The 20,884-nt window shown below is 46.2% G+C and overlaps 1 protein-coding gene across 5 annotated transcripts in view; it reads left to right on the forward strand.

Annotated features, from left to right (window-relative positions):
• Window positions 1-4,404: 4,404 nt before the first annotated feature.
• Window positions 4,405-20,884, forward strand: part of HMGXB4 (HMG-box containing 4) — a 32,141-nt gene continuing 15,661 nt past the window's right edge. For 2 of the 5 annotated variants that reach the window (XM_037068476.1, XM_037068479.1), the window contains exons 1-5: window positions 4,405-4,497; window positions 9,213-9,311; window positions 9,946-10,094; window positions 10,346-10,424; window positions 11,492-12,447. In XM_037068476.1, coding sequence (XP_036924371.1) covers window positions 9,281-9,311; window positions 9,946-10,094; window positions 10,346-10,424; window positions 11,492-12,447 — 1,215 coding nt within the window. In that variant the 5' untranslated portion in view covers window positions 4,405-4,497; window positions 9,213-9,280. Of the gene's footprint in view, window positions 4,498-4,863; window positions 5,904-9,212; window positions 9,312-9,945; window positions 10,095-10,344; window positions 10,425-10,531; window positions 10,647-11,491; window positions 12,448-20,884 lie in introns of those variants that run through there. The other 3 variants (XM_037068477.1, XM_037068481.1, XM_037068480.1) reach the window with 3 other exon arrangements.

Here is a 20,884-nt window from a genome sequence, read left to right on the forward strand (position 1 = left end):
TACCTACCATGTGCCTAGAGGACAAAGGCAACTCAGCATCTGTCCTTGAAGAACAGGAACACGAGGTATGTACAAGAATTGTTGCAGTGCCACATGGGAAGTCAGTATTTGAAGCATATTATCAAGTGTATGGCAACCCCAGAGGACGACTGGGAGAGAGGGCATTTGAGCCACATCTTGAAGAATAAATAGGAGCTTTCTGGGTGCAGAGATAGCAGCAGCACTGGCAGGTGGGGGACCACTACTGACAAGGAAATGCGTGCACAGTGGCATGGATGCCGGACGGGGCACTACAAGCCTCAGGGATGGTGAGAAGGTCCCTGTAACAAGGGACGTGAGGGGTCAAGGCTGGAGAGGAATTTGAGGCAGAGTAAGAGAGTTCTTGGCTTTCCACAGGAAAAGGTTTGCTCCTTTATGGTATAGTCGACACGGAGCTGTTAAAACCTCGTTAGCTGGGACATGACCTCGTCTTAGCTGTGCTTTACTCTGATAGCTGTAGGGAGATGGCCTTGGAAGTAGAGCAGGGGCCTTGGAGAACAAGAATCAGCTAGAAAGCTATTGTACTAACCCAGTGAGAGATGAGGTCATCTATTGTGGAACACCTTTCTTTTCGATTCGCATCACGGTTTTTATGGACTTGTTTTGCATTTCCCACAACACATACACACAAGAGAGCAGGCTCCGAGAGCAGGCTCCTCGGAATCAGGAACAGCGTGTCCCTGCCTCACTATGGGAGACGTATGTTTGTCTTTCCAGAGCAGAGTCCTCCATTCTTTTGTGGAACTACTACTGCTGCCTCATTCCAACTTTACAGTTCTGCCACAAACAGTGCAAAACAATACAGGCTGATCACATGACCCCAAGCCAGCCAATCAAAGTTCTTCCCTGGGATTTTTTTCCCCCTGAGGCTGGTATAGGAAAGCTTTTCCCCTCTCCGGCCAGGACACTCTGAGGATACAAGCCTGGGCTTCCTGGTCCATGATTCCAGGCCCGTGGGGACAGCCAGTCTGAGAGAACAGAGCTAAGAGGAAGGAATTTGAATACTTGGACCCAGTTGTCTAGAGAGCCAGCTCCTCTCTGGCTGTTAGTGCTTTTTCACATGAGCCATAGATTTGTTCTTGTCTCTTAAGGTCATTTTAATTAGGTCCCATCATTCCCAGTCAAAAGGGACTATTGTATTAACGTCCATCACTGCAATATCACTCACCAGGCCTAGCAGAAAGAAGCTGTTCAAAATACAGCTGACAAGGGCAAAACACGAGAAAATGGTCTGAAGAAGAAAATGTCCAAATTAAGCACAACTGGATGGGCCATCCCCTGCTAGTGCCATGCACTGGGCAATGTCACTTGGGTCAGGCCGGCCAGAGAACAACCCCAGCCCAGGGAGCAGCCAGGCCCCACAGATCTCAGACGTCATCCTCACTCACCGTGGGACAAGGCATCCTACTCACAAAACCCACTGTGACCATGTCCTTCTGCGTCTCAGGCTGCCACGAGAATCCTCCTTTCCCTCCTTCCGAGTTTCAGAAACAAAACAACCATGATAGGATATTCAACAGAGACTATTTTTCCACTGAGGCTCAGAGGAAGACTTTGCATCCATCCCAGAAGCTCTGACCTCTGGCTCCCTCCACCCACTCACTTCTGGCTGAGCTAGCTCCCAGCATAGTTCTCATCAGAGAAGCCTCCCCTGATCTTAAAGGACAACCCCTCCCACCTCCTGGCATTTCTCCCCACCTCTGAGCATCACCGAACATGGTATCTATTTTTTGCCCCCCAACCCAACTAGAATATAATAAGCTCCAGTGGGTCGAAGACTCTTGGGTTTTGTTCATAGTCCTATTCTCACCACCTAGGACAGTGCCTAATGCGTGCCGTGTGTTCAATAAATATTTCTTAAGTGAATGGAGGAGGAATGCACATGCAGTGATACAAGACCAAGAGCAAGTTATTAGAAAGAGCAGGATGAAGCGTGATCGCCCACCCTGGCTGGTGTGGCTCAGTGGATTGAGTGCCAGCTGGCAAACTGAAAGGTGGCCGGTTCGATTCCCAGTCAGAGCACAAGCCTGGGTTGCAGGCGGGTCCTCAATTGGGAGCGTGCGAGAGGCAACAGATTGATGCATCCCTCACTCCCTCACACAATGATGTTTCCCTTTCTCCCTTTTTGTCTCCCTTCCCCGCTCTCTAGTAGTAAATAAATCAATTCTTTTTAAAAAAGCAGTGCTCTTCCTTCAGGTCTGCAGGAGTTGAAGATGAGCAATAACTGGACAGATCCACCGAGGAGGACTGGGACAAACGGGACTCAGGAGGCTTTCGAGTTCAAGCCAGTGACACAGTTGGATGGACAGCCATTGTTTTGTGCTTTCCTGGCACCCATTCGCCCTTCTGACAATAATCCCTGATTTTTCTAGAGTCCACCCTACTTTGGGGGCTGAGCACGTGGCCTGATCTGGCCAATCACATATCCCACACTTTTGCTCATATTGACTGCTTTCTGTTTGTACACAGGATGAAATTCGGCAAGAGGAGTAACAAACACCATGACATCCACCAAAACAAACAGGGAAAAGACATTTTCTCTCCAGGGACACTGCTAGTAGTGAAGCCTGAAGCTGTTAGAGTCACCACCTGGAACTTGAGAATAAAGCCAACTCAGAAAGATGCCCTGAAGCACCCTGGAAAGATGTCAAGGGAACTGAGTGCCTCCCTGGGATCCAGCCAGGCCTGAAAGTCCTGGACATTTCAGTACTGTCAACCCATACAACTCCTGTTCTGGAAAACCACTTTGAATTAGGTTTCTGTCACTTAAAACTGAAAACATCCTGAGCAATACTGAAGAACAAGAGGGAAATACATTCTTTTTTTAGAAATTGTTTTATACTCTTTTGTTTTTAGAGAGAGGGGAAGGAAGAGAGAAAGAGAGGGAGAGAAACCCCAGTTGGTTGCTTCCCACATGTGCTCCCACCAGGGACTGAACCCCAAGCCCTGACCCGAGAATCACACCGGTGACCCTTTGCTTCGTGGGTTGACGTCCAACCGAGTCTTCCCAGTCGGGGCAGGAAATACATTCTTACCACTCTTAAAAACCTCACAGGAAGCCTAACATCAGGCTAGGTGTCCCAGAAGTGCAACCCCATACCTTCTGTTGAAACTCACTGCCTACCTTTTTAGTGAGAAGGATGGGAGCTGAGAAAAGGAGGCAATGATGCTAGTTTTATTTATTATTTGTATTTATATTTTGGGAATAAGTTCGACAACCTTGTCTCAGGTGTTTTAACATCTTAGCATCTCACAGTTGTAAGAGCAGTGGTTAAACAGACCTGATATTCTACTCAGTGCAGAGGGAGAGAGACCATGATATATGGTGAAGGGATCATTGAACCAAGAGTCCAATAATTTGGCTTGTTTCTAACCCTTATCTGATCACTAATTAGCAGTGTGGTCTGAGACCAATCATCTTGCTTCTCTTGGTCTCAATTTCTAAGTATGTAACATGAGCCATATGACTACATTGCCTTCAGGCACCTGGCCAATTCTGGAATGGCAAGCTCACTCGGGCAAGGGTTCCTAATTTTTTATGGGACCGGAACCCCAGAAAAATACCCATGTGCATAAACACATGATTTTACATAGTTTCATGGAATTCACAACTCTAGAAGCCAATCGATACCTCTAATCTCTCTGCTCTATTGTAACTAGGACATTCCTAGCTTGGATTCCTCTGGTGACAGGGAACTCACTACCTCACAGAGTAGCCAGATATAATTGAACTGCCCTATAAAAATAAATTTATCTTCATATTGAACCAAGAGCTGCACACTGTAATTTCTACCCATTGGTCCAAATTCTCCAGAGGAAGTCAGAGAAACCTCTCTCCTGTGTTTGACATCTCTTCATTTCTCTAAAGACTGTTTCTAACTTTTAAATGCAGGTAACCTAAGAGAGAAATGCAAATGATTTGCCATGCAAATTATTTTCCAGTGCGCTGTTAAAAAGACATGTTCTTCCACCCCATCCCAAATATGCCAAACACCCAAATGTAGATGCCCAATTCCAAATGGGCACCATTGCTATTAATGTGCATGGACCTAGGCTTTGCAAAGAGGGAAATTACTGTATTAAAATATCTTGAAGGAAAGAGAATCGGAAGGCTTGGAGTAGTATCCTGCCTCGCACTCCAGCTACCTGTGTATCATTAGGCAAATCACTCAACTTCTCGGAGCCTGTTCCTCGTCTGCAAACTGTAACAAAACCTAATCAACAGGATGTGGTGAGGATCAGCGCGAATTCTCGATAAATACTCGTCCTCAAGTTTAGTAAGCTCCGCAGTTCATTCGATGCGCTCGGCGCTCTTTCACCTGCGGGATTCCCCTTCGCTAGCCGGAGTCTGCGCTCTGGGCTCGACTGAGGCTCCCTGGCCACTCGCGCTTTTCTCTCCTTCTCCAAGATGGCGGCGGTCGGCTGCGCGGAGGCGGGATCCGGGCCATCCGAATGAAGGTAGCGGCGAGCGGAGCCCCTACGATGCCGGGCTGGGCCCCCACTCCAAGGCGGCAGCGGCCCCGCCCTGCCACCACCTCCCACCTGGGGCCCGCGACACCGTCCGGGGGGCGCGCTAGGCCCGTCGCGGCCTAGCCCAGGGGCCGAGCCGGGGACTGGAGTAGCGGCCGCAGTCCGCCCCCGGGAAGGGGCTGGAGCCGGCCGAAGGAGGAGGACTGGCGGGAGCTGTTCAAACGGGGAAGGCGGGAAAGCTGCGGGGCCGGGAGGGGGCGTGCGGCCGCCCCGGGGGCCTGCGGGCTGGGGCCGCCCCTCCCCCTGCCCGGGCCGTCTCCGCCCTCCGGGGCGCCGGGAGGCCGCCTGGGACGCGGGAACCAGGGTCGGGGCTGCGGTGCGGCTGGGGACCCGGGATGTGGGGTCCCCGGGGCTGTCAAGGCGAAAGGGCCCTGGAACCGGGACGACGGGAGTTCTGGGTCCTCGGCTGGCAGGAGTGGATGCAAGGAGCTTTCTTTTCTTCTTCACGGAGCTTTGTTGAACTAGCTGTTGCTGCAAAACTGTCGGGAGTATCCCATTGGTTTGCCGTGGGGACCACAAAAGTGGTGGTCCTGGGGGCTGTTTGTGTAAATAACTGATGTTGTGTGTATTCTCTGCGTGTGACGTGGTAGGAAGATGCCTTCGTGGGGGATCTTCTCCATAAGGGCCCATGTCCCCCCCAAAGGTATTACTTGTAGATTCACGTTATTTGATATCACGCAGAAGAGAAGAAATATCTAACTCCTTTCTGATGGTTAAGCTGGTGGCTGGTTTTGTTTCCTCATAGCAGAATAAATTTTTTTAAAAAAAAACTGAATCCAGAGTAAAGCCTGTTGATTGAAGGAGGCTTGATAAAATTTGTATTGCTGATGTTTTGGGAATGTGTGTTAGCCGATCTGTGCGGTGGTCGTGGTTCCGTTTAATTGCACTGTGATGAGATGATCCAATCCTCACCCTGGGCCGGGCCGCGGGCATCTCTGCAGTTTCCAGAGCTGGCAGGGGCTGTGAGTGCTGCATTAGGTAGGTCTCGGAGAAGGGAATGGCAATTCGGAGTCGCTCTGTTCTGAGATTGGAGGAAGTCTCTACCGAAAAGAGAGAGAGAAAAGACATCAGTTGCCCATACCCTAGAGGTAACAACAACAAAAATTCAGAAACTGGCAACAGCTGAATGTGCATCTTCCTTTTCCTGCACTGACTGGCAATTGAAGTTCCTGAAAGGAGTTCTGGAAGAGAGAAGTCTTCAACAAGGCTCTCAGCCCGGACTGGACCTGGATTGCAGGATTTCGCTGACTGCCTGGTTTCAGGGGCTTACCCTGTTCCCTGCTGTCAAGACTCATTTAAATTCTGGGATGAAGAGGCCGGGCGTGATTTCCGAGGTGGCTCAGATTACCTCCAAAAAAAATCACCTTCTGAAACTTTTTCCCCCCAGTATTTATAATTCGAACTTTCAAAATAACCAAGTACTACTGAGGATTTCGGTTTTTCTCTGATTACTCTGCTAATCCAGAAAGCTGTACCGGAACATGATGGAAATACTTACCTACAAGAAAAGAGCGGCTCTGCCTCCCTTTTTTATATCCTGAAGAAAAGGCCCTAAAGAGCCATTGGATGATTTGCACATCTTATACGTTTTTAATGATGATGGGTTTCTTACTTCTACAAACAATATTAAATAACAAAATTTTACCTATGTTGTCATTTCCTAGCACACTGAGAGGAACAGAATTGTAAAATCATGCCTGCCTCTTCAAGTTGACAACATTTAATTCTATAAACTTCAAAATTGTGGAATTCAGGAGAATGGGTTTTAACACCTGTTTTACATTTGCCAACACTTAATGTCATTGTAGCCTCTATTTTCTAATGTGAAAATCAAACCTAATATTTTTCATTTTCATTAATTCTCACAATCTGCTACCTAACCCTGAACTCTGAATTTATTATCATGGATAATATTCAAGACCCAGAAGGAATATCATGATCTTATATATGTTGCCCTAACTCTGCCTTTCTTCCATACTGTTTCTTAAGACTTCTTTATCTGGTTTCATCTTTCTTCTGTGAGTCAGCAACCAAAACTAACCCCTAGGCTTCAATAATATCCTAGTTTTAAGGAACCTAGAAATTCAGGATCCATCAGTTCCCTGGCTGTGTGACATATGGTAGTCCATTGTGTTTAACTGTAGCTTTTTAAGCTGTCCTAATTTTTTGGTGAATTGGATTTGCCTTCAGACCTCCTTCATTTTCCTTTACAGGTTATTTAATCCTGTAATTTATAAAATGCTCATCAGTGTTTTTTATGACAATTTAAATAGTAGCTGGCCTAATTCTAATAGATAATGCTAACAACACCAGCACATGCTTTCTCTGTTGGCCTGTGCCTTGGAGGATCAGCTCCTGATTTTCTGTTCCCTTTCACAACTTCTTAAATCCACTTGTTTTCCAAAGTGGTCAGTTATGAGACCATGAGCTCTTTTCATAGTCCAGCAAGTGGCCATTGTTATCTCATACTGTCTTCAGAGGTACCTACTCCTGTTTTGATAGTTGCTCAACTCTGTTTTATGTTAGTTTTTGGTGTTACCAGAGGGAAGGCCTGGTGGTAAGTCTCAGGACCCACCTCTGCTTCATATAGAAGTGCTTTTGTTGTTGACAGCAGATGGTGGCCATATTGATGATGTAGTATATTTAAAAATATCTTGTTTATTTTTAGAGAGAAGGGAAGGGAGGGAGAGAGGGAGAGAAACATCACCTATCAGCTGCCTCTTGCACACCCCCCCCCCACAGGGGTCCTGGCCTGCAACCACGAATGTACCCTGACTGGGAATCGAACTGGCAACCTTGTGGTTTGCAGGCTGGTTCTCAATCCACTGAGCCACACCAGCCAGGGCATGATGTAGAATATGTAATGGTTTTTCCCCATCTCTCAAACATTCTTTGTCAAAATTCATTTGGCAGGACACATTGAACTTGAGATCTCAAGTTGCAGTATCTGTTGGCATTGTCAGCCTTTGAAAACTAATAGGATCTGTGTATTTTTCTAATAAGCTCAATATTTTAGTGCCAATAAGATGATACGCTATTTTCAAATGAATGTATATAATTTCCTAAGATATTCCCCCTCCACTTACCCCTTTTGGAGTTAGTGCCACTTGGGTGGAAAGGAGAAGACAGCATTTTCTATTTGAGAAAGCTTGGTGCTTGATGCTGAATATGAAAAACTGGCTACATTGTGTGTCTTGCCTCATTATGTTCGCACGAGAGACTCGACTTTATTTCCCCTTCATTTCCTAGGAAAAGGCCTTTGAGCAAGCAGTTTTTCAGCTTATCTTTAAAGTAACTTAGTTCATTTTGTTTCTTTTCTTCACTCCAGCTTCTCTGACCTTGACCAAGTCCATTCCTCATTCCAGTTCTTAGAGAAGTAAAGAAATACTTTTTTTACGTTCCTTAATCTTAACTTATCACTCATTCTGGGTAAAACTTGTTTTTCCTTTCTACTTCCAAATTAGGTATATCTGTGCATTGTATTTTACCTACTTTGTGCGATTCTCTCATTTATTTCAAATGTGACTCTTACGGAAGTTTTCCTTGTTCATTCATCCTTTGTAAAAGTTACACACTTTCAGTGTTATCCGTACCTGTTGATCGGATTGGCAGTGTCTCATCGAAGTGTCCTTCAGCGTTTCCCAATCCCATTATAGTAATGAAGGTAAAATAACATTTAATAAATGACTGATCAACTTTCAGGCATTTCTCTAACTGGATGAGAACATTCTGAATATATTTAGTATATAATTTTTTAATGTTCTGCAGGAATTGTGACATTGTCTGTCCTTGTGAAAAAAGTTGCCTTAGAGTGTAGATCATGGATTGTCATCTTCAAAGTCAAAATGGACATGTAGACTTAAATGCCAAAAGAAACTAACAAATTTAAGATAGTACATAAAACATGTATATTATAGTAATTCTTCAAATCAGTAAAAATCTTAATAATCGTAACTACTTCATCACTGGTGGACAGGTGGTAACTCTTCCTTATTCTCGCCCAGCCTTTACGAGGCTCGATGGTGTTGAAACCTGTCATGGGGCCACTGATGCCAGAAGCGCACCTACTCCTGCATTGCTGTGATTTGAGCCAACAGATCACATGGCCCAACAAAATGCAAACCAAAAAGTGATCAAAGATCTTTAATATCCACCTAATGTTATCATTTCTGTCTCAAAGGCACTACCATAGAGTTTAGGCTGTTATCAATCCAAATGATCAGATTTTGTGATCTCGAGTGCGTGATGCAATCTGTCTTCCTCTGCACCCTGCTTTATCTGCATTTTGTAACTGACTGAACTATCCCTCTGACTTTATGTCGGCTCTTACTCTGTCTCAGTGTTGTCAGTCCTGTTGGCATTTCAGAAATTCTCATTGATTTTGAAGTGATTTTTATGTGGGAGGTATTTTCTATACTTCCCCAAACAACAACTTTAATTCATGAATCAAATCAAATTAAGCCGAGTGCACTTCCTGCAGTTCCAACCCCAGTGTGTTTACAGAATGAGGAGGTGACAAGACACTCCTTTATTTCCTGCTGCCCTGCCAGTGCGCCCTCGGATCAGCACGCATTTCCATCGGGAAGGTGGCCTCTGCACAGTGATTGCACATTACAGGAAGGTTTTCCTTCTTTGTTCCTCAGGCCTGGTCCTGTAGACGGGAAGGAGCCTGGACACAGAGACACAGTCTCAAAGGCCCTGCAGGACCGCCATGGCTTATGATGACGCCGTGAAGAAAGAAGGTATGACCCCTTAATCTGAGAAGCATTTCGAAGGGGGTGTCCTCTTCAGTCCTTACAGCCCGTGGACATGGAGACCAGGACTGGCCATAACAGCCTGGACTCCCAAGTGATGATCCAGAGCACTATTAAGCCTCCACGTCATCCCCAGACTGGGTCCATGGAAACGAAAACCAAGACAGGGTTCCGATGAAAGAGTCTGAAGTGTAGTAGTCTATTGGGGTGATCCCGCAGCACTCGTGGTCCTTGCCAGCTCCAGTGTGCCGGAGTCTGGGGCAGGAATCACATACTGGATCCCACAGAGCAGCACAGCACGTGAATCCTTATTCTTTTCAGCCTTACCTCTGCAAGTCTGGTCCACCCGCCAAATCACAACTAGGAAACCGTGTCTGAGGATGCACACTGGGAATTTGCAGGGCATGGAAGCATTGCTTCTTCGGGTTTGATTCTTGTATTTACAGCCGAGTCATCAAGAAGTACTGTCCCCTTGGACCTAGCCTTGTGTCCATTGGACTCACTGAAACATTATTTCAGTTTGGAGCTGGAGGGACTTGTTGCATTACATACATGGTGGTTTCATTGTTTCTTACTTGCCTCTCATTTCCTTTCCTTTCCCAAACTAACCGACGCCTCTCAGATTGTTTCGATGGTGACCACGGCTTTGAGGACATAGGACTAGCAGCCGGCCGGAGCCAACGAGAAAAGAAACGGTCTTACAAAGATTTTTTAAGGGAAGAGGAAGAAATTGCTGCTCAGGTCAGGAATTCTTCCAAGAAGAAGTTAAAGGTGAGTTCTAAACATTTGAATTAGGCCAGTTTTAAACCATCACATAACGAATTTCCTAGTATTTGAAGAAAGAAGTTTCTTTTAAAAACTTTTAAAAAGAAAAATAAATAGCATCTGTGTCTACTTTTTATTACTTTCTGTTTTACTTTGTTTTCCAAAGTCAGACATCGTCAAAAAACAAGATTAGTTCCAAGCTGCTTTTGCCTCATCATCTTAGTCATTGGTCAATTCTTCTTCTTCGTTGATTCCAGGACAGCGAACTTTATTTCTTGGGGACGGACACGCACAAGAAGAAGAGGAAGCACTCCTCCGATGATTACTACTATGGAGGTAAGGATGGGGCGGGGCCACAGGGGGGATAAACACATCACTGGTTCTTGGAGTCGGGGTAGGGGCAAGGGCTCCAGATGTTGCTGACTCAGTGGCCTATTTAACAGGACAGTGGTTCTTGTTCTGAGTGCCGATAAACCAGAGTGAAGGAGGAGAGAGGTGGAGGGCTGGTATTTTGGAGGATTCAGCATAGAAGAACAGTCTTCATTTGTGATACACCAGGTACCAGGTTCCTTCTCTCCCCAATCATCCACTTATCTTGTGCCCATTGTTACTGAGCATCCCTTTTGCCATATGTAGCCCTGGGCCCTCTGGCCTGCACCTGTGGGTTAGTTCTCAATCCAGTGCACTTCCACTTACAGACCAGCTTTTCGTAGCTATATTATGCACATGGCTGACAAGACTAACTCTTTACTAGAATGGGTTTGTCCTGGACACAGAAACAAACAATACTCTGTCTACAGCGTGATCTGAGTTGTTGACCCTTGAGCCACGTAGGGATTTGGGGCACCAGCCCCTGCACAGTCCAAATTCCACATGTAACTTTAACTTCCCCAAAACTTGCCTAATAACCCGTTATTGACTGGAGGCCCTACCTCTAACATAACAGTCAGCACATATTTTATATGTTACATGTATGATATACTTTAGTCTTACAATAAAGGTAGAGAAAAAAAACATCGTTATTAAGAAAATCGTAAGCAAGCGAAAAAGTCTGTGTATAAATGGATCTGTGCAGTTCACACCGGTGTTGTCCAAGGGCCAGCTGCACTTGTAGTCCCACAGCCGCAGTCCGGTCTCGTGGGGGCACTCTCCTTGGTTGTGTGTGAAGACTCGCGGAAGAAAAGCAACCGTAGAGGCGGAACTGTCTGCAGGGTCCGAGGCGGAATCTACCAATCCAGGAAGCACGTGGGCATCGTCTGAACGCTAGGGATCAGTTGAAGGGCCTCCCTATAAATCATTCGTGTTAGCTTCTTCCTCGAGCCAGTTGAGTGTTTGGGGCGAGAGAGGAAACTTATTGGAAGTTTCTTTGTCACATGGACACTGCTTCTCTTGATTATTTCTAGATATTTCGTCTTTGGAATCGTCACAGAAGAAAAAGAAAAAGTCCAGCCCACAAGCTGCTGATACAGCTATGGACCTGTTGAAAGCTATCACTTCCCCACTGGCAACAGGGTCCAAACCCTCCAAAAAGACAGGGGAAAAATCCTCTAGTTCTTCGAGCCACTCAGAAAGTAGAAAGGACCACCACAGGAAGAAAGTAAGTGGGGGCAGCGGGGAGCTGTCCGTGGAGGGGGGCGGCTCCCACAAGTCCAAAAAAATGAAGCCGCTCTATGTGAACACTGAGACACTGACCCTCCGGGAGCCTGACGGGTTAAAGATGAAACTCATTCTCTCACCAAAGGAGAAGGGAAGCAGCGCGGTGGATGAGGAGTCTTTCCAGTGCCCCTCTCAGCAAGCCACTGCTAAAAAACCCTCTAAGAAATCTGCCCGAGATGAGCAAGGTGCTGTGCTCCTGGGACACGAGTTACAGAGCTTCCTGAAAACAGCCCGGAAGAAGCACAAGTCATCCTCGGACCCACGCTCATCTCCCGGCCCTGAAGGCTGTGGGTCTGATGCCTCCCAGTTCCCAGAATCCCACAGTGCTAACCTGGACCTTTCAGGGCTTGAACCTATCCTAGTGGAATCAGACTCATCCTCTGGAGGGGAGCTAGAGGCCGGTGAGTTAGTGATCGATGATTCTTACCGGGAAATCAAGAAGAAAAAGAAGTCAAAGAAGAGCAAAAAGAAGAAAGACAAGGAGAAGCATAAAGAGAAACGTCACTCCAAGTCCAAGAGAAGTTCAGGACTTTGTGCCGCAGCAGCGGGAGAAGTCACAATGGCACCTGGACCTCCTCCCAACATCCCCTACACTGGAGCAGCTGCCCCTCCCCCACCACTTCCCGGCCTCCACACAGACGGACATAGTGAGAAAAAAAAGAAAAGAGAAGAAAAGGATAGAGAGAGAGAAAGAGGAGAAAAGGTAAAACGTTTCTTGGAAGTGTGATGGGGTTAAGAAATGAAGCGGGTTTTTCCTGGGCCGTAGTAAGTGGGCGTAGACGAGCATGGGGGGGGGGGGGTGAAGGATTGGGAATGTAGCAAGGTCAACCAATTGGAATGACACAAAGTATCAAATATTACCGGAATGTAGCAAGGTCAACCAATTGGAATGACACAAAGTATCAAATATTACCAATGGCCGGGTCTGTCTGGAACAATGTTGGGTTTTCCAACAGTCCTCCCCGTTCCAGGCAGGGGTTAGGAATGCTGTGGCTTATTCTGACTGGTACCTAGAGCTCATGGGAGGAACCGACTCAGCCGCAGCACTGTCTACATGGGGCGGTCGGGAAATACGAAAAGGTGTTTAATGCGTTCATTTTGAAAAATACATTTTTAAAATTAGAACTGTGACCAAGCTAATGAAATAAGCTAATGGCCTTTCACTAACTGGCGGGGGCCTTTCCGGGTATTTTTGGTGTCCGGTGGGTGTTCTCCCTCCACTGGAGGGCTTATGGTTTGCAAGCCTGTGCCACTATAGGTGCTGAGGGGGCAGAGGGGAGCAGGGGCAGTTCCTGACCTCCGGGAGCTCCTTGAGGAGGTAGGGCTGAGAAATCAGTCACCCTGGTTTGGTTTTTTTCCTTCACAACTCAAGAAATTTTCTAGCACTTGTACTTCAGGGGCGGATAACTGTGTCATTAAGGTTTTGTTTTAAAAGTGAAGTTTTTCCCCTGAAGTAATATAATATTTTTGTAGAAATTTAGAAATTCAGAATAACAGTAAGGAAAAACCCATTATAGTTTTGCCACCCAAGGATAGCCGTTTTCTTTCTGTGTTTATAGTTCTGCAGAATGACTGATAAAATCTAAAAGAAAAATTACTAAAAAAGACAAAGTCCAATATATTGAGAATTTGGGAATGGCAGTTCATTTCAGTCTTTAATTGAGGTACAACTCTTTCTCCCCACTACAGAGAGTGCCTTTAAAAAAAATATGTATGTCTCAGAAAGAAAAACAAAACTATATGTTTGAAGCCAAGAATCAGTGTGAGCATAAGGAGCTAACATTGTCAGCCCTGGCCTGTGTGGCTCAGTTGGTTAGAGCGTCATCTTGTAACCAAAAGGTATGTACCCTGGCTGTGGGTTCGATTCCCGGCCAGGGCACATACCTAGGTTACAGATTCCTCAGCCCAGGTGCATTCAGGAAGTAGCCAATTGATGTTTCTCCCTCACATCAATGTTTCTCTCTCTTCCTTAATCTCTCTCTAAAAGCAATGAAAAAATGTCCTCTGTTGAGGATTAAATAAATAGATGGAACTGTATTGTCAAATAACCAGGTCAGGTTTTATTCATTTGTTTATTTGAAAATTGCTTCATGAAATAGTATGTATTCTGTGTAAGATTCTGTGTAACCTAAGAATTTCTATTCTAGTGATATATGGTGATGTCATAAACTAATTCCACAGTGCTGGGTGGAAGAGGGCAGGGCGGTCAGAGAAAGCCTGAAGAAGAAGCAGGGAGGGAACTGGTGCAGGCAGAGAGACGTTTAGGACGTGGCATTGCAAGGCAGCCGAACTCCAGGCCTGGGTTTCCAGCTGTCCGGTAGGTCTTTCTCCCGGGATGCTTTGGGCACCTCACTCTCCCAAACCTGCAGCTCCTCCTTCATCTCCCTCTGTACTCCCCATTTTCTACCAGTCAACCCAAGCTCAAAACTACTTCCTTGTCATTTTTCTCAACACTTCATTATGAAGTTTTTAAAAAAGAAATTTGAAGCAATTGTATGGTGAACACCGTGCCACCCACTGTAGTTCTATAATTAATATTGGGTTGACCAAAAAGTCTGTTACATTTTTTACGTAAAATAAAAGACACGTTTTTTATTTTCACCAATAGCTTTATTGGTTTAGATATTTTGAGTATGTCGGCTATCTTCTGCTATTGGCTTCTAGTGGGTAGAAGCCAGGGGTGCGGTTAAACATCTCCCAATGCATCAGACAGCCCCACAGCAAAGAATTATTTGACCAAAATGTCAATAGTACCAAGAAATTTCGCAGACCACTTTTGACACGTTCAGTCAGTCACAGCACCTTCTCCACACACTGCACAAATCTTTTCTTGCATTCCAGTTGCATCCTTCCCTTTCTTAACTCAAATAAAGCATCGTACGCCAGGAATGTTGCCTGTCTTCTTCCATCTTCAGTATTAAAATGGTGGCACAGAAGTTCACCAATTTTGATGTGTTGTTTGTTTTTTTATGCAACCCGGTAAGACAGCTGTCACAATACAATGTAATGAAGTTGTTTCAGATGAAGTTACAGACAAATAAATGCTACTAGAACCATCAGACAGAAAAAACATGACAGACTTTCTGGCCAACCCAGTATTTTGCTGCTTGCTCTAGCGTACATCCACCAATCCATCTTTTTAATGTATTTCAGAGTAAATTTTAGATGTGCATTTTACTCCTAAATACTTCTTCAGCTTGCATAAGCTCGATACCTGTTTTCAGAGCTTTTCTATGTACCACGATACAACCAGTGCACTAATGTTAAGTACGCCACGGTGAGTTCTGGTAAGGGCGCCCGCCTCTGTGACCAAGCCTCTGTCCAGATCCCGCCCCTTCCCATCTCCATCCCCAGAGACCACAGTGTCGGCTCAGCTTCACGGTTTACTTTCCTTACGGTTCATGATTACACTTCGGCCTTCCCTGCTCTCCTCTGACCGGTTGCACGCCAGTGTTAGGCCTGGTGGCCTTCCTCCTCTAATCACTGCCCGTCCTCGTGTCCTCCGTTACTGCTGCCACCGTCTCGGAGGAACGGGCCGCACTCCTCCCGGCACTTCATGGGATCGGTGGCCTCCTTTCCATTTCCTCCCCCGTACAATTCATCGTTCATGTTGACGGGAGACTGACCGTAGCCCACTTCGATGATGACAGCCCTCGTCCACTTCTCCAGTGGGTGCTCACTGCCTTCGAGTTAGACTGGAAGCGCCAGGAGGCCCCCGTCCTATCTGGCCGGCTCTCCACTCCATCCCTGGTACTTGCAGAATTCTTAAATATCGGCGTCCAAACCCTTGGCCAGACATTCCTAACCGCCTCTGGTTCAGCCCTAAACCTCCCCTTTCGGGTTTGCCTCTTCTTCGTCTGCTTTGTGTCCACCGTGTGGGCACTAAACTTGTTCTCAGACGTTCTTACCGCCGTCCCTTCGCCTGTTGTGTTTCCATGCCTTCTCCCCCCTCACACTGAAGTCTGCCTCCCCTTCAAGACCTAGTTACAGGCTCTCTCTTCTGGGACATCTGACCCTCCAGCCAGAAGTAACTGTTATTTTATTTTATTGTATTGATTTGAGAGGCAGTCAGACAGATGGACAGACACGTCAATGTGTTGTGTCACTTGTTGGTGCATTCATCAGTTGCTTCCCGTGTGTGCCCTGGCCGCAGCCTTGGCGTATGGGGTCAGCATTGACACCAACCAAGCTACCCTGCTGGGTCCAGAATTAGCGTCTGACCTTGTAACCACCTGCTGTCTCTCTCCTCCTGCACTTACTGTCTTCCTACGTGTTCCATTTCCCCTGTTAAAAACTGGGGGCTCCTTACAGGGGTTTTGACTCCTCAGGGAATGTCGTAGTCACCTCAGTGGTGCCTTGGTAAGCATTTTGTGATATTTGGCAAATGAGTGAGTATATGGATGAAAGCGTGTGTTGAAAAAGTAGATTGGGAGCAAACTGTAGAGATTTTTAAATTCTGAAATAAAGGATTAGGCAGTGGGCACTTAGGGCTTGTAAGCAGGGTTTAGATATACCCTAAACCATGATTTAAGATTAAAGTGATAGAGCTGTACCAGGTGGTTCAGACTGAGGGGAGGCTTCAGACAGACAGCCCAGTCCAAGTTTATTACAGTCCAAGGTCAGTGATAAAAGTCTGATAGAAATAAAGTTGAACGAGGCGGATTCGGGAGAGGCTCTGAAGGAAAAACTGACACGATCTGGCGACTGGGCTTGGATCTGGGAAGACAAGCATGAGTGTATACGGAGATATCCCTTAAAGTTTTGAACCTGAGTACTTTGGAAAATAAAATTATGATCTCCTCAAGGGTAGAGACTTATTTATAATCCTCCCATGTGGCTAGCAGTTGCTAGTGAAAAAGAATTATAGTTTTAAGGTAAAAGCCTGTTATGAATCAATATGAGGGAGGACCAAAAAGTAAAAATGGAATTGTCTTCTGGAGGGCAGGCCCCTTGTAGTACAGATGTCCTCCGCCAGGTGAGTGTTCTGGGTCCCGTGTGTAAGGCTGCGTTTGGCTTCTGTGAACTTACTTGGAAGACTTTCAACATGTTTGCCCATTTCCTGATGGGCGACACCTGCCCGCACTGCGCTGCGTGTTCAGCAGCTTCTGAGCCAAAAACAAAAGCAAAACCACAGCATAACCCTTGTGCCCCACCCTACCTATTCACCCAGTCTTGCCCAAGCAACTTTTTTGTTTGCTTGTTTCCCTGGATGAAAAAAGTTCTCAAAGGGAAACTTTTTGCGTATGTAGAAGAGGTGAAACAAAAAATGGCAGAAGCACTAAAAGGCATCAAAATTGAATTCAAAGACTGTTTTGAGCAGTGGAAAAAACAGCTCGATGGGTGTATTGCATCAACTGGGGAGTACTTTGAAGGTGACTGAAGTTTAAACATGTAAGAATAAATACAGAACTTTTATAAATAAATTCTGGGTTTTGGGGGGTCACCCTGTATTTGATTGTGACCATCCAAACCCGAAGTAATCGTGCTTTGAATGTAGTCATTTACCCAACAAATATTTATGGGACACATACTGTGCCGTTTAAACCAGGCGGGACCTGTGCAGAAGCCCAGAGGAGGAGGAGAGGAGTGTTTCAGGAGCCGTGTTTCCTGAGCCTGCAGAGCCTGGAGGGCCAGCTGGTGGCATGTGCACCCTTTCTACCTTCAGTCCTATGGCCAGGACTGTAGCAAAACCAGAGAAGCAAGGATGGCTGGTTTGGGAGAAGACAAGTTGGGTTTAGAGCATAAGATACAACCACCGAGAGATTCAGCATACCTGAGTGGTTAATTAAGATAGTGAGCTGGGGAGCCAGGCCACCTGGGTTCCGGTCCTGGCCCTGCCACTTACACACTGTGTGGCGTCATAGCAGGTGCTCTTCTCCGCCCTCTGTAAGCTGGGGGTGGCGACAGACCCACCTAATAGGGTTCGTAAGGATCGAATGAGGTAGTGCATGTGAACATGTTTAGTGTGACAAGACCCTCTGGGCGCCACGACAAACTAAAAGGGGCACCGTTAGCTACTTTAACAATATTAAATTCTCAAAAGAAACAGCAGTTCTTGACATCCGTCAGATATCTCATGAGCTACCAGCTTGAAGTAACTCACTGTTTCAGCATGCTGCCATGGACAGTCCTTTAGTAAAGCCGCATCTTTTCAAAGTTGGGTTTTCTGTGATGGCTCTGGTGAAAAGCAAGTAGCTTGTGAAGAACCAACAAATTTTGGGGACACTGGCTTTTCACAACGCTCTGAACAGAACATTCCGTCAATGTTAGTTGTCATAATCATCATCTCAGGAGAATTTCCGGAGACCAGTGGGAATGTGAGGACTAGAATTCAGTAGAACAGTTGAAACTAGGGTTAGAGGTTGTATGCTCTGTGCAGCGAATGAAATACGTGAGCAGGTGAGAGGGAATAGAGCCCAGAGCAGAACCTTGTAGAAACTCCCCTTGGGCCAGTAGCAAAGGGAGAGGGGGCTGCTGTGTTGGAAAACCAGGAAGGAGTCAGTGTCCTGGAAGTGAGGGGACAGACGGTCTCAAGAATAGGTGGTCTCATGCCAGAGAGGACAGATTGGTAAGTGAGGTGGGGAGAATTGGCCGGCTTCACGGAAGAGTGGGAATCGAAGGCAGCAGGGGTAGAGGTCCTACTGGAGAATTTTGACGGATACAAAGAAGGGAAATTGGACTGTCTCCCTGCTGAAAGGTAACATTTCCAGTGTCAGGTTTTGTTTGGGAGTGGTGTTGGTTGGTTGGTTGGTTGGTTAAACCCTGCTTTCTAAGGAGGAGCAGAGAATCACATACCGTAATGATTCCCCTTAAAAGATCGTCCCACTGAGGTGGAACTTTTTGTGATATGGAGTAGGATGTGCTAACATTTCAAAGATGCTTTCATTTTGGTTTTACTAAATCAACAAAAGCCTGTTCACTGCCACTCAAAGGAGTGTCTCTGATATAGCTGCTTCAGAGAAGTATGCCCTTTAATTGTCTGTGTGCTTCCGGAATGTTCTGTTTTCTCTAAGCAAACTAAAGCTGGCCAGGTAAGTAGCTTAGTGCCTGGCATACCTGGGCATTGTTGCCAGTCTACTAATAAGCTAAATTCTGAGCCATAACCAGACTTGGGATGGTGTTACTTACATTCTCTCTGGTGAGGCGGAAGTTGAAGAACAACAGCAGTAAGTGGTAAAAGCTGGTGACTACTGCCCTGGCCGGTGTGGCCCAGCTGGTTAGAGCATTGCAGGTTCGATTTCTGGTCAGGGCACACATCTAGGTTGCAGGTTTATTGCCTAGTCCTGGCAGGTACAGAGGCAACCAATCAATACCCCTCTCTCACATCCCTTCCTCTCTAAAAACAGCAATGAAAAAAAATGGCCTTGGGTAAGGATTTTTTCAAAAGGCTAGTGACTACCACCTGTTGAGTGCCCAGTGTGTGCCAGGGTCGCCTAGGCATTTCGCATGCACAGCGGTCTAACTGGTCGGTGTCATGAGCCCCATTTGGCAGAGGGGGAAGCTGAAAAGAAAAGACATGGAGCCAGAATTTTCGGTTTTTGGTTTTTTTTTAAGATTTTATTTATTTATCTTTAGAGGGGAAGGGAAGGAGAAAGGGAGAGAAATATCAATGTGTGATTGCCTCTCGTGCATCCCCCGCTGGGAACTGGCCTGCAACCCAGGCATGTGCCCTGACTGGGAATCAAACCGCGATGCTTTGGTTCACAGGCCTGCGCTCAATCCACTGAGCTACACCAGCCAGGGCTCATGGAGCCAGAATTTTAACGTGGGCTTCTTCAACCCACCATTGCCACATGCCTTTCTAAAACTAGGGGAGGGCTACCCAGTGTATAATACATCTTTGACAAAGCTAAAAGTAGGTTCCAGGCCAGGGGAGACCGATGCAGTTTTCTGCTGTCTGCCATTAGTCCTATTGAGACATAAGGTATAGATGTTTAAAAATTAAAGAAGCGGAATATAATGAAATATAATGATGGCTCAGACTCAAAGCCAGCAGGTTTAGATTCTTCTTCTAGTCTGAAGAATCACTTAGAAACGTCTTGTATGTGTACAGCTAGTTCATCCACTGTTTGTATATTTCCAACCACTAATTCTACTTACTCGCTTTGTTCTCTTGAGATTGCCTCCTCACTTCAGATGAGGTTATTTAGAGTAAATAAGGAGGTACATGTAACACACTGGGCACAAGGCATGGCTCAGCTGTTCCCATTACTGCTGCTTTCATCCTAAATTCTTCAAAAGCACAAAATGACAACATCTTCTGAAACTTTTTCACTCATTTCACATTAGATTAAACAAGGAAACCACCTTTTCATGGGTTTGTTTTTGTTTTGCTTTGCCTTTTAATGTAACACCCACATTTCAGGAAGCAGAGTCTGCATTTACCTCACCTGTTTGGAAACGGGGTCTCTAAGGAGCAAGAGCAGATGTTCCAAAGCCCCTGTCCCAGGGCTCCTGGGGGCGCTTTGTGGGGCACTGGGGGGAGGAACCAGGCGGAAGACGGGTCATGTGACCACTCCGCGCCTGTTCTCTGTGAGGTAACACATAGCACTCAGCTACTTCACCTCTAGGGTGTCGTCAGAATCGCGTGAGGTAATACAGAGGAGTGCACACTGGCCTTTTCATGCACACAGCCCTCAGTCTGTTACTCATTTCTTCTCTCTGACATTTCTTCTGCACTTACATTGTGCCAGGGACTTGCAGGTGCTGTGGATGAAGATGAGTAAGACAGTGTCAGCTTCGGGAGTAGTAAGAGGTTGGAAAGTATTCAGTGTGATGAGCCTCAGCAGAGGCAGGTGCTGAGGGAGCAGGAGAGGCCCCTGGAAGTGTGCGAGGAGGTTTCCTGGGGGAGCTGTCATCTGGACTGCATCTTGAGGCCGCATAGGGATTAAGGAAGAGTAGAGCCGTGGAAGAATTAGTAAGTTACGATAATAATAGCTATATCTGTAGAGGTTTTATTTTGCAGAGTGTTCTCAGCACTAAGTTTTGTATCCATGGTGCACCAGTAAATTTTCAAGGTGTAGCTATTGCTGCCATTTCACAGAAATGAGCCCAAAGAAGTGAGACTGCCCCCTGCAGGCCACCCAGAACAGGAATTTGAGCCCAGGTTTTTCTGATTATAGGATCTGTTCTCTTTCCAC

Source organism: Sturnira hondurensis, unplaced genomic scaffold, assembly GCF_014824575.4.
Source record: "Sturnira hondurensis isolate 20B ecotype Veracruz unplaced genomic scaffold, ASM1482457v3 Scaffold0017436, whole genome shotgun sequence".
Taxonomy (NCBI): Eukaryota; Metazoa; Chordata; class Mammalia; order Chiroptera; family Phyllostomidae; genus Sturnira; species Sturnira hondurensis.